At 39.9% G+C, this 14,842-nt stretch overlaps 1 protein-coding gene across 1 annotated transcript in view; it reads right to left on the bottom strand.

The window, feature by feature from the left end:
• LOC126094461 (katanin-interacting protein-like) overlaps window positions 1-14,842 on the bottom strand; it is a 338,835-nt gene that overhangs the window by 15,168 nt on the left and 308,825 nt on the right. The window contains exon 13 of the mRNA XM_049908844.1: window positions 13,864-13,965. Within this exon, the coding sequence (XP_049764801.1) occupies window positions 13,864-13,965 (102 nt within the window). The remainder of the gene's footprint in view (window positions 1-13,863; window positions 13,966-14,842) is intronic.

Genomic DNA, 14,842 nt, shown 5'->3' with positions numbered 1-14,842 from the left:
GAGGTCGGCTTCTACCAGTTTTTCCATTCGTCTGTAAAGAATTCGCGTTAGTATTTTGCAGCTGTGACTTATTAAACTGATAGTGCGGTAATTTTCAAATCTGTCAACACCTGCTTTCTTTGGGATGGGAATTATTATATTCTTCTTGAAGTCTGAGGGTATTTCTCCTGTCTCATACATCGTGCTCACCAGATGGTAGAGTTTTGTCATGACTGGCTCTCCCGAGGCCATCAGTAGTTCAAATGGAATGTTGTCTACTCCCGGGGCCTTGTTTCGACTCAGGTCATTCAGTGCTCTGTCAAACTCTTCACGCAGTATCTTATCTCCCATTTCATCTTCATCTACATCCTCTTCCATTTCCATAATATTGTCCTCAAGTACATCGCCCTTGTATAAACCCTCTATATACTCCTTCCACCTTTCTGCCTTCCCTTCTTTGCTTAGAACTGGGTTGCCATCTGAGCTCTTGATATTCATACAAGTGGTTCTCTTCTCTCCAAAGGTCTCTTTAATTTTCCTGTAGGCAGTATCTATCTTACCCCTACTGAGACAAGCCTCTACATCCTTACATTTGTCCTCTAGCCATCCCTGCTTAGCCATTTTGCACTTCCTGTCGATCTCATTTTTGAGACGTTTGTATTCCTTTTTGCCTGCTTCATTTACTGCATTTTTATATTTTCTCCTTTCATCAATTAAATTCAATATTTCTTCTGTTACCCAAGGATTTCTATTAGCCCTCGTCTTTTTACCTACTTGATCCTCTGCTGCCTTCACTACTTCATCCCTCAGAGCTACCCATTCTTCTTCTACTGTATTTCTTTCCCCCATTCCTGTCAATTGTTCCCTTATGCTCTTCCTGAAACTCTCTACAACCTCTGGTTCTTTCAGTTTATCCAGGTCCCATCTCCTTAAATTCCCACCTTTTTGCAGTTTCTTCAGTTTCAATCTGATAATCTCCCATATAATTTATGGAATTAACTGCTTCCAGTTGCTGACCTGCTATTTTGTAGCTAAATGATAAGGGATCAATCTTTCTATGTATTCGCAGCACATTACACTTGTCTACATTGAGATTGAATTGCCAATCCCTGCACCATGCGTCAATTCGCTGCAGATCCTCCTGCATTTCAGTACAATTTTTCATTGTTACAACCTCTCGATACACCACAGCATCATCTGCAAAAAGCCTCAGTGAACTTCCGATGTCATCCACAAGGTCATTTATGTATATTGTAAATAGCAGCGGTCCTGACACTCCCCTGCGGCACACCTGAAATCACTCTTACTTCGGATGACTTCTCTCCATTGAGAATGACATGCTGCGTTCTGTTATCTAGGAACTCTTCAATCCAATCACACAATTGGTCTGATAGTCCATATGCACTTAAAGGCACAACAGGAAACGTGCCAGTAAATACAATACTAGGCTGAGGCAGTGACGTGTGCATGATAAACCAGAACTTTCTGGAACACAATACAGTAGTATGCAGCATATGTTCCTTCAGCTTCTAGTAACTGGACTCAAAATAAAAGGAATCACAGAAACCTTTTGCAAACCAGCACAAACAGGATTTTTAGTAAAATTCAGTGTCAAGGGATATATATTTGACTACCCCAAAAAGTTGAACTAGACTTTATGAGTGGCTAGATAATATATCCTCATATGAAAGACAATGAAATGGTAACACTACATTTTGAACAAGTTTGTTCACATTTATAGTAGAAACTAGTGAGTCGGTGCATAAGATCATGACGTTCTTCCATAAGACACATAACAGAGACTTCAGTCATCAATAATATACTATTCTTCACTATTTACAAGAGTCTGCCAATGCTGGGGACACTTTTAGATTCTGCAGTTAAAGAAATCACATAATTCTGAGGCGAAGAACTCATCGAGCCATGTCCAGAGTACATCTTCATCCAAAAAGGAAGTTCTGTGAAGGTTTTTCGATAGAGAGTGAGAGTGGAAAAGGTAGAATTCTGAGGATACAAGATCAGGTCAATAAGGTGTGTGCTGGGTGACTTCCCAAACCAATTCCTGAAAAGTGTTTTTTGTCAGTCTAGTGAAATGTAGGTGGGCATCACCAAGAAGTAACATCACTTCATGTAGTCTTCCTGGTCATTGTTCTTGGATTGTGTCTGCAAGACATCTCAGGTGTTGACAATAAATGTCAGTAGTCATGGTTACACCTTGGGGAAGCAATTTGTAATACACCACACCGCTACTGCTCCACCAGATGCATAACATTTTCGTTTGGGGATGTGCACAGGTCTTTGTACGGGAAGTTGCTGCTTTATTTGGGCTCAACCATTTCTTTCTTTTCCTTATTTTAGCATAAAGACACCATATTTCGTCACCAGTAACAATATAGGGTAGGAATGGTTGTTGCTGTTCATGAGCCAACTGATGACAAGCAAGCACAGATGCACATCTGGCGAGATGCTGATTTTTGTGATTCTGGCTCAGAACTTTTGGTACCCAAACACCCCATTTTTCAACCTCGCCCATCACCTGGAAATATTGCATGATGGTTGAATGATCACATTTCATCACATTTGTCAGTTCTTGAGTACAATGATGTGGATCATTGTGGATTAAGGTGTTTAAACGATCTTCATCAAACTCTGAAGGTCTTACTGAACATGGAGAGTAACTAGTGTCAAAACAACCCTCCTTAAAAGGACAAAACTATTTTCTTGGCATGCTCTGTCCCATGGCATTATCCTTATACACACTGCAAACATTTGTGGCTACCTCCGTGCTGTCACCCTCTATTGAACTCAAACAGAAGAATACGCTGGGTATGCTCCAATTCCTCTACTTATTGCTCCATTTTCTAGTGTCCACAGCTCCACTCACTATCTACGAATGACAAAAGACAATATATAAACGCAGATAGAAACAGTGAGGTACAAATAAAAAAATTACTATTGATAAATAAACCCATAGCAACCGGAATACCAACTGCAAAACAAAAACGCTACAAACTTATAAACCAACCTAATATTTTACATGGTTATGACAAAAGTGATACAAACTATTATAATGTGCAAATAACTGAAGGGACCACAATTTATAATATGAGTAAAACAACAGGGCTAGGAATAAAAGAGAAAGCACATATGACAACCTTACTCACTAAACACACTGACATTTTCTCAATGAGGCCAGGAGTCAGCAAAGATTTTGTCTATTCATTAAAGATAAAAGAACAGAGCAATTTTATGTAAAGGCATACTCAATAACTAGCAACAAAAGAGTCAGAACAAGAGGAAATTAGTAGACTCATTTCATGGAACGTTCTGAGTATCCTGACACTTGTTATAACAAGCGGTTGGTTGTGGTTAAAAAACATGATGGATTGGTGTGACTGACATTTGATGGGAAAAGAGTTAAAAAAATACTTGAGTCAGAAAGGAACAGACCTTTCACTACTTAGTAACAAAGTTTTTGGGAACAAAATACATTATTACCATGAATTTTACAGCTGGATACTGGCAAATTCCATTAAAATAGAATCAAGAAAATATACTGCATTCCTTGTCAAAGGAAGATCATATTATTTCAAAGTTTCTGTTTCAATGTTTGTCAGAGTTTTAGATAAAACTATAGACTTTTAGACTTTAATGTATGTTCATGATATAATGATCATATCCAGAGCCTGGACTGAACTTTTCACTAAATTACACTCACACTCACACAATTAAACTTTCAAAACAACTGTTTGGTACAAGTGAAGTCAAATTTTTAGGCCATATAGTGAATACTGAAGGGATAAAACCAGATCCACATAGACTGGGTGAATTAGATCAGTGTCCAGAGCCATCAAATAAGAAACAATTCAAATCATCCTCAAACTTGTAGGATTTTATACGAAATGTATTCTGAATGCCATACTAAACACACCACACATGATGGCCCTGTTCAAACAGAACATACCTTGCCAATGGATGCAAGATTTCAGTATAGAATTCAATAGAATTAGGGACAGTTGGGCATAAGCACCATTATTAATTCACCCAAACTTTGACCGATCTTTCCACTTGGTGATAGATGCCTTGGACTATGGTTCAGGAGAGACAAACATGCCATGGAATAGATCACTCCCCAGTTATGTTCAGAAGTCGAATGCCAACACATTAGAAAAGGAATTATGCAATTACTGAAAAGGAAATATTAGTCATTGTATGGTTGCTTAGAAAATTTAAAGATTTATTACACGGATACGAGTAACTAATACACACTGGCCACAGCCTTTACAATTAAATGAAGATGTGCAGGATAGAGGCAATTTTGCAATATATTTCCTAAAAATAAATAAATGTGAAAAGGACATTAGATTACTTTGTCATAATTTAAATACTGCACTGTGCCAGTATGACATATTAAATGCACATATACATAATTCAAAGCAGAATCCGGAGGAGAATAATACCCACTGGAAGATCCACAAAGGCCTCTTATTTTACAAAAACAACTGAGAGAACAAATGGTTATTATGCATTCCTTAAAGTAGTACTAAATTACTGAGATTGTACTTAGACTTAGGCTGTGCCCATTCTTTGCCCAAGAAATGCATAATTTATATGAGGAAATACTATTATATTAAAAATATGCCCTGAGAAATTAAGAGAATATTGAGATCCTGTGAAGCATGCCAGAAGTAAAAATACGAACTCTGAAGACACACACCATGCTATACCCACCAATACGAAAAGCATCATGACATTTATGGCTGTGGACTTTCACGGTCCACTGCATACATGGCAGGAAGGTACGACATACATCTTCACTATTTTAGAGGGCTGGTCAAAACTAGCTGAATTGTATACTTTAAAAAGAGCTACAACCAAATGCATAACATTTAAATTGAGAAAGGATTACTTCAAGCATGCAGGACGACCTAAGAATCTCTATCTGATAAAGGTAAACAGTTTAAGGCGTTTCCAGCTTGGGAAAATGTAAATCACATCTTAATCTATCCACAGAAAGGATGATGCTGAATTAGGTAGGCTGTCTCTGACATCTTGCACAAACAAGGATTCTAAATGGGTGCACCTAATGGCAGACTTGGAAAAGGTAATAAATGAATTGCCCCACTCTGTCACTCAAGTTTCTCGAGAAGAGCTTTTAGGATGACAAACAGAAGGATACTAATATTAAAATGTACTGATGACCAATATAAAATGAGTGTACCCAACCTGTGTCAGGCATTAGTATTACAGTTTCTTTAATCAAAGAAGGAAAAAGAAAAGGGTAAAAGGTACTCCAATACTATATACAGTACAAGACCTGGTTCTAGTTAAAAACTGTAAACACGATTCAAAGAATTAAAAGTTAATCGGTAAGTTATACAGGACCTCAAGTGGTTACAAAAATGCCACGCCCAAAAACAACAATCTTAATAAAACTGTTAACAAGAAAAGCGAATGGCATGTACAGCGCACAGAACTAGCTGCCTTTCGCAGTGAGAATAAATATTCCTTATGTCAAACTTTTAAAAAAATTGCACCAATTTGGAGGACAAAGAGATATGGGTAATACTTGCTTTATCTTAAATATAATTCAGGTATATTTCTATACAATCTCAGGAGAGTGAATGAAGGAAATATTGTTTTGTAAGTACTCATAGTGGATGGTAGCAGCTGAGTTATTAATATGTAATGCTTATTTATTTATTTATTTATTTATTTATTTATTTTTTTTTTTTTTTTGGGGGGGGGTGTAAGGACTGGGCACTCTAGCTGAGGGGTAGCATGTGATAAATCCATCCATCCACATCCACATTTACACTCTGCAAGCCACCCAACGGTGTGTGGCAGTGGGCACTTTACGTGCCACTGTCATTACCTCCCTTTTCTGTTCCAGTCACGTATGGTTCGCGGGAAGAACGACTGTCTGAAAGCATCTGTGGGTGCTCAAATCTCTCTAATTTTACATTCGTGATCTCCTCGGGAGGTATAAGTAGGGGGAAGCAATATATTCGATACCTCATCCAGAAACGCACCCTCTCGAAACCTGGACAGCAAGCTACACCGCGATGCAGAGCGCCTCTCTTGCAGAGTCTGCCACTTGAGTTTGCCAAACATCTCCGTAACACTATCACGGTTACCAAATAACCCTGTGACAAAACATGCCGCTCTTCTTTGGATCTTCTCTATCTCCTCCGTCAACCCGATCTGGCACGGATCCCACACTGATGAGCAATACTCAAGTATAGGTCGAACGAGTGTTTTGTAAGCCACCTCCTTTGTTGATGGACTACATTTTCTAAGGACTCTCCCAATGAATCTCAACCTGGTACCCGCCTTACCAAAAATTAATTTTATATGATCATTCCACTTCAAATTGTTCTGCACGCATACTCCCAGATATTTTACAGAAGTAACTGCTACCAGTGTTTGTTCCGCTATCATATAATCATACAATAAAGGATCCTTCTTTCTATGTATTCGCAACACATTACATTTGTCTATGTTAAGGGTCAGTTGCCACTCCCTGCACCAAGTGCCTATCCACTGGAGATCTTCCTGCATTTCGCTACAATTTTCTAATGCTGCAACTTCTCTGTATACTACAGCATCATCTGCGAAAAGCCGCATGGAACTTCCAACACTATCTACTAGGTCATTTATATATATTGTGAAAAGCAATGGTCCCATAACACTCCCCTGTGGCACGCCAAAGGTTACTTTAACATCTGTAGACGTCCCTCCATTGATAACAACATGCTGTGTTCTGTTTGCTAAAAACTCTTCAATCCAGCCGCACAGCTGGTCTGATATTCCGTAGGCTCTTACTTTGCTTATCAGGTGACAGTGTGGAACTGTATCGAACGCCTTCCGGAAGTCAAGGAAAATAGCATCTACCTGGGAGCCTGTATCTAATATTTTCTGGGTCTCATGAACAAATAAAGCGAGTTGGGTCCCACACGATCGCTGCTTCCGGAATCCATGTTGATTCCTACAGAGTAGATTCTGTGTTTCCAAATACGACATGATATGCGAGCAAAAAACATGTTCTAAAATTCTACAACGGATCGACGTCAGATATAGGTCTATAGTTTTGCGCATCTGCTCGATGACCCTTCTTGAAGACTGGGACTACCTGTGCTCTTTTCCAATCATTTGGAACCTTCCGTTCCTCTAGAGACTTGCGGTACACGGCTGTTAGAAGGGGGCAAGTTCTTTCGCATACTCTGTGTAGAATCGAATTGGTATCCCATCAGGTCCAGTGGACTTTCCTCTGTTGAGTGATTCCAGTTGCTTTTCTATTCCTTGGACACTTATTTCGATGTCAGCCACTTTTTCGTTTGTGCGAGGATTTAGAGAAGGAACTGCAGTGTGGTCTTCCTCTGTGAAACAGCTTTGGAAAAAGGTGTTTAGTATTTCAGCTTTACGCGTGTCATCCTCTGTTTCAATGCCATCATCATCCCGGAGTGTCTGGATATGCTGTTTCGAGGCACTTACTGATTTAACGTAAGACCAGAACTTCCTAGGATTTTCTGTCAAGTCGGTACATAGAATTTTACTTTCGAATTCACTGAACACTTCACGGATTGCCCTCCTTACGCTGACTTTGACATCGTTTAGCTTCTGTTTGTCTGAGAGGTTTTGGCTGCGTTTACACTTGGAGTGAAGCTCTCTTTGCTTTCGCAGTAGTTTCCTAACTTTGTTGTTGAACCACGGTGGGCTTTTCCCGTCCCTCACAGTTTTACTCAGCACGTACCTGTCTAAAACGCATTTTACGATTGCCTTGAACTTTTTCCATAAACACTCAACATTGTCAGTGTCAGAACAGAAATTTTCGTTTTGATCTGTTAGGTAGTCTGAAATCTGCCTTCTATTACTCTTGCTAAACAGATAAACCTTCCTCCCTTTTTTATATTCATATTAACTTCCATATTCAGGGATGCTGCAATGGCCTTATGATCACTGATTCCCTGTTCTGCACTTACAGAGTCGAAAAGTTCGGGTCTGTTTGTTATCAGTAGGTCCAAGATGTTATCTCCATGAGTCGGTTCTCTGTTTAATTGCTTGAGGTAATTTTCGGATAGTGCACTCAATATAATGTCACTCGATGCTCTGTCCCTACCACCCGTCCTAAACATCTGAGTGTCCCAGTCCATATCTGGTAAATTGAAATCTCCACCTAAGACTATAACATGCTGAGAAAATTTATGTGAAATGTATTCCAAATTTTCTCTCAGTTGTTCTGCCACTAATGCTGCTGAGTTGGGAGGTCGGTAAAAGGAGCCAACTATTAACCGAGCTCGGTTGTTGAGTGTAACCTCCATCCATAATAATTCACAGGAACTATCCACTTCTACTTCACTACAGGATAAACTACTACTAACAGTGACAAACATGCCACCACTGGCGGCATGCAATCTAGCCTTTCTAAACACTGTCTGTGCCTTTGTAAAAATTTCGGCAGAATTTATCTCTGGCTTCAGCCAGCTTTCTGTACCTATAACGATTTCAGCTTCGGTGCTTTCTATCAGCACTTGAAGTTCTGGTACTTTACCAATGCAGCTTGGACAGTTTACAATTACAATACCGATTGCTGCTTGGCCGCCGCATGTCCTGACTTTGCCCCGCACCCTTTGAGGCTGCTGCCCTCTCTGTACTTGCCCGAGGCAATCTAACCTAAAAAACCACCCAGTCCCTGCTACCCGTGTAGCCGCTTGCTGCGTGTAGTGGACTCCTGACCTATCCAGCGGAACCCCAAACCCCACCACCCGATGGCGCAAGTCGAGGAATCTGCAGCCCACACGGTCGCAGAACCGTCTCAGCCTCTAATTCAGACCCTCCACTCGGCTCTGTACCAAAGGTCCGCAGTCAGTCCTGTCGACGATGCTGCAGATGGTGAGCTCTGCTTTCATCCCGCTAGCGAGACTGGCAGTCTTCACCAAATCAGATAGCCGACGGAAGCCAGACAGGATTTCCTCCGATCCATAGCGACACACATCATTGGTGCCGACATGAGCGACCACCTGCAGATGGGTGCACCCTGTACCCTTCATGGCATCTGGAAGGACCCTTTCCACATCTGGAATGACTCCCCCCGGTATGCACACGGAGTACACATTGGTTTTCTTCCCCTCTCTTGCTGCCATATCCCTAAGGGGCCCCATTACATGCCTGACATTGGGAGCGCCCAACTACCAGTAAGCCCACCCTCTGCGACCGTCCGGATCTTGCAGACTGAGGGGCAACCTCTGGAACAGGACAAGCAGCCATGTCCAGCCAAAGATCAGTATCAGCCTGAGACAGAGCCTGAAACCGGTTCGTCAGACAAACTGGAGAGGCCTTCCGTTCAGCCCTCCAGAATGTCTTTCGCCCCCTGCCACACCTCGAGACGACCTCCCACTCTACCACAGGTGAGGGATGAGACCCAATGTGGGCAGTATCCCGGGCAGCCACAGTTGTAGTCCAATCAGGGGGTGCGTGGGACGAGCTGGCCGTCCCCAACAAACCCCCATCCGGACCCCCACAGTGATGCCCATTGGCAACAGCCTCAAGCTGTGTGACCGAAGCCAACACTGCCTGAAGCTGGGAGCGAAGGGATGCCAACTCAGCCTGCATCTGAACACAGCAGTTGCAGTCCCTATCCATGCTAAAAACTGTTGTGCAAAGAACGTCTGAACTAATCTACAGAGAGCACAATTTGACACAAAATTTAAACGGTTATTAAAATACAAAATTGCCTAGTAAATGCAGTAATGCTGCTACTTGCGCACTGCTGACACACTGCTCGGCGGCGGAAGGAGACTACGCGATTTTACACTATTCAGGTACTAAAACGCGATGCTACAACTCTCAAATACTATAATATGCCCGAGATTTATGAATTAAACAATGCAAATACCAAACACACGCAAAGAAATTAAGAATTAACTATGTAACAAATAAGTGAGCTAAGAGTATATGACTTGCTGCTGCAGCTGCTTATCCAACGGCGGCAGGGAGCACACTGGCTGTGACCAACCGACACTGGCCATTCAAAACAAAAACAGAAGACAGACGACTACATGAATTTACACTATTCAGGTACTAAAACGCGATGCTACAACTCTCAAATACTGTAATATGCCCGAAATTTATGAATTAAACAATGCAAATACCAAAAACACACAAATAAATTAAGAATTAAACTATGTAACAAATAAGTGAGCTAAGAGTATACGACTTGCTGCTGCAGCTGCTTATCCAACGGCGGCAGGGTGCCCTTAAAGTGAACATTATTAAAGCAGTGATCTGAGAACTCAATAGTATACCACTAGCAAGACACTGACCTGGGGGAAGGCACAGGATGAATGATGCTGGGTATTGGTCTCGAGGAGAGTATAATATTAGTATAGTTGGTTAGAGAAACTACAGTTAAGTAGTATTGGTGCTACTGGTACCGTGATTTTGTTAGTGAGTACAGATTTTTTATTTGTTCTATGTGAGGAGGAAAAGGTTACCACCCACAACAAAGATTTCCTCTTTCTGGTTAGCATCAGGCTGTGAAGTGGATGCTGTGAGAAATAATGAGTGATGATTATGGTTCCATCCAGTATTAAGACTGAAGGCCACCATTGGAACTAAGGCCCAGACCAAGGCTTGAATACAATGAGCAGGTTCAGATGGATGTAGATTGCAGTGGTTATGCAGAGATGAAGAAGGTTGCACAGGACAGATTAATATGCATGAAACAAATATTAGGACTGAAGAGCAATATAAGAACTAACGTCCTTTTAAAGAAGTAAACTGTAATTAGTAAGAATACTGATGGCATTCAGCAATGTGGTTTAGCAATATACTGTAGGAGACCAATACCTAATTGACAAAACCATGATCAAATCTTGGTCTTGTATAAAATTGCTAAGTAGGTCTAAGGCTTCCATTAAGTCCCTTGCTGACCAGTCTGGTGTGACAGTTGAAGACACTCATAGCAAAACGAAACCTGAAGTTTTAAATTTTACATTTAAGAAATTGTTCACACAAGAGAATCATACAAACATAAAGTCATTTGACCATCGGACAGACTCCCATATGGACAGCATAGTAATAATAATCTCTGGCATAGAGAAACAACTGAAAGATTTGAAAGTAAATAAAACACCAGGTCTGGATGGAGTCCCAGTTCAATTTTACAAAGAGTACTCTATGGCATTGGCCACTTACCTAGCTTGCATTTATCATAAATCTATCGCCCAGCACAAAGTCCCAAGCGACTGGAAAAAGGGACCGATGACTCCAGTATATAAGAACAGTGAAAGAACAGACCTGCAAAATTGCAGACCAATATCCCTAACTCCTGTTTGCGGCAGAATCCTTGAACATATTCTCAGTTTGAGTATAATACATTTTCTTGACACTGAGAAGTTTATGTCCACAAATCAGCACGGTTTTAGAAAGCACTGCCCGTATGAAACTCAACTTCCCCCTTTCTTACATGATATACTGTAAACTACTGATGAAAGTCCACCCTGATAGCTCAGTGGTAAGTGCGGCGGATTGTCATGCCAAGGAGCCTGGGTTCGATTCCCGGTTGGGTCGGAGATTTTCTCCACTCTATGACCGGGTGTTGCGTTGCCCTCATTATCATTTCATCATTAGCAGTGGAAGGCAATGGGAAACCACCACTGGAATCACTTCCCAAGACACTCATGCGGTGGACCTCTCTGACGAGATTTTTATTGATGAAGGGCAACAGTTAGATTCCACACATCTAGATTTCCAGAGAGCATTTGACATGGTGCGCCATTGCAGGCTGTTAATGAAGGTAGGAGCATATGGAGTATGGTCACATCTACTTCTTAAGTAATCGAATGCAATATGTTGTCCTTGATGGCGAGTGCTCATCAGAGACAAGAGTATCATCATGAGTGCCCCAAGGAAGAGAGGTACGACCACTGTTGTTCTCTATATACAAAAATTATTTGGCAGATAGGGTGGACAGCAATCTGCGGTTGTTTGTTGATGATGCTGTGGTGCACTGTAAGGTGCCAAAGTTGAGTGACTGTAGGAAGATATGAGATGACTTAGACAAAATTTCCAGTTGGTGTGATGAATGGCAGCTAGCCCTAAATGTGGAAAAATTTAAGTAAATGCAGGAAGTGTAGCAAGATCAAAACTGTAATGTTTGGATACAGTATTACTAGTGTCCTGCTTGACACAGTCAAGTCGTTTAAATATCTGGGTGTAACGCTGCAAAGCGATAGGAGATGGAATGAGCATGTGAGAACTGTGGTAGGGAAGGCGAATGGTCAACTTTGGTTTATTTGGAGAGTTTTTAGGAAAGAGTGGTTCACCTGTAAAGGCGACTGCATATAGGATGCTGGTGTGACACATTTTTGAGTACCGCTCGAGTGTTTGGGATCCGTACCAGGTAGGATTGAAGGAAGACATTGAAGTAAATCACAGGTGAGGTGCTACATTTGTTACCTGTAGGTCTGAACAAAACGTAAGTGTTACAGAGCTACTTCAGGAACTCAAATGGGAGCCCCTGGTGGGAAGTAGACATTCTTTTCAAGAAACCCTATTGAGAATATTTAGAGAACTGGTATCTGAAACTGACTGCCGAACAATTCTACTGCCATCAACATACACTGTTCGTAAGGACCACGAAGATACGAGAAATTAGGGCTCAGAGACATATAGACAGTCATTTTCCCCTCAGTCTATTTGTGAGTGGAACAGGAAAGGAAATGATGAATAGTGGTACAGGGTACCCTCCACCATGCACTGTACAGTGGCTTGCAGAGTATCTTTATAAGTGTAAATAGAGATGTAGATCACAATCAATACTGAAATGAATATGTGAACTATGATTTACTGATGCTGATTCTTTATGATTTACTGATGCTGATTCTCTAACAAGATTTCTGGTAATATCAAATGACTGTTTAGTGATAATGGTTTAACAAGAAATTTTAAGCTCCTTGAATTTCTTCCTTACATAATGATAATAATCACATTTGTAAGTATACCTCTTTTCTAATCTAATCTGATCTAATCTAATCTAATCTTCTAAGTTGATGGCAACACCACACTCCTTGCTTAAATTAATGTATGTTTACCTACAAACATTTTACAACATCAGCTCTCATGTATAAATCAAGGCAGTGTAGTCATATTTGATTTTAACGTATAATATAATGGAAGATACAACAAGAAATAACACACTCTGTAGCTACTAGTTTCAGACTCATATCTTACTTTCATTACAGTATACAATTTTTATCACTAGACATAAATTATTGACAATAGCTATCTTGCGCATTTATTTTCATAAACCTAAAATACAAATGAAGATGCAACTAGAGAGGATATACTATACACTGAATGGCAACACCAAGAAAAGTCTTAGTGCTGAATATATATTTAAGTGATCGGAAGTCTTTTTTGATGATATTTGTATGGAGTGTGGGCTTGTATGGAAGTGAAACGTAGATGATATACAGTACAAAAAGGAGAAAATATAAGTTTTTGAAATGTATGCTAAAGATCAAATGGGCAGATCGAATAACTAATAAAGTGAACTGTGAGAAAAGAAATTTATGGCACAAGTTGACTGAAAGAATGTATCAGTTGACAGAACACATCCTGAGACATCAAGGAATCATTACTTTGGTAATGGAAGGTAGTGAAGGAGATAAAAGTTGCAGACAGAAACTAAGGAACGACTAAAACAAGCAGGTTCAAATGTATGCAACTTGTGGTAAATATGATGAGATGAAGAGGCTTGCACAGTACAGATTAACACGGAGAGATGCCTCAAACAACCACCATTAACAACAGTCTACAGTGTACTTCATGAAGCAGCCAAAAGTGGTGATAATAAAAAATTTATATTTCTAAATTGCTTACCCCAAATTCCTTAACTCCCCTGCTAGGAGTCTTAGCATAGTTCCACAGTTTTAACATGGAAACCTTCACTGGGTAATCAAATACTATATATACCCTGTTCAGCTGGAGGAAAATATAAAAAAATTAGTTTTCAGGAGTCTCAAAACTGACAACAGTAAAAAATGTGCAACAAAGATGACAAAAATGCTGTGCAGGCAACAGACAAAGAGAAAAATTATCATAAACTGCTGAATGTAATATTTATTACATTCATTATTATTCCTTAAGTATTGATACTGGTTAACTTTATTATAATAAATGCAGAAGTTTCAAGTAAATAGCTCTTTATGGTGACTTGCACACACCTGTGTATCTGTCTCACTCTAACCTTAGCACAGATTCAATTTTTTTAAAAATCTAATGAGTGAAGGCACTGACCAAAATGTAACAACTATAGGAAAAATATTCAAGTTTTAATAAGACGATGGGTCATCATGCAGCAACAGGATTGTTAGTGAAGTTTATCAAAAATTATTACATGATTAACTGCTTATGGGTGCTTTCTAATTTTTTTTAAAAACACAGTACATTCAATTCTATTAAAAAGTGATAACAGCATCAATGATAGATGAGACATATGGAGATAAGGTAATGCACACTCTCTTGCAGACAGAAGTTTTAATCTAGGAGAGACATACACACCACAATCAATTAAGTGCAGCAAGAAAGTGCTGTCACATAATTACACACCATATTCTACGGACTATAAGATGCTATGGACTATAAGATACACCTTAATTTTCAGCAACTTTTCTAAATAACATTTTTACTATTTTTATTATTAGATTGCCAAGCCAGAGTAAAAAAAAATTATTGGTTAATAAAACCGAACTGGCCTTTAAAAGACCTGAAAACTGTCATCTGAATTTTGTTCTTCTTCTTTTTCTTCTTGTTCTTCCTCTTCACCATTAGTGTTGTCCTCTTCATAGATAAGATGGTC

This window comes from Schistocerca cancellata, chromosome 8 (assembly GCF_023864275.1).
Source record: "Schistocerca cancellata isolate TAMUIC-IGC-003103 chromosome 8, iqSchCanc2.1, whole genome shotgun sequence".
NCBI lineage: Eukaryota > Metazoa > Arthropoda > Insecta > Orthoptera > Acrididae > Schistocerca > Schistocerca cancellata.
Note: the sequence above shows the minus strand (reverse complement) of the source record. Positions and strands in the feature narration are given on the sequence as shown.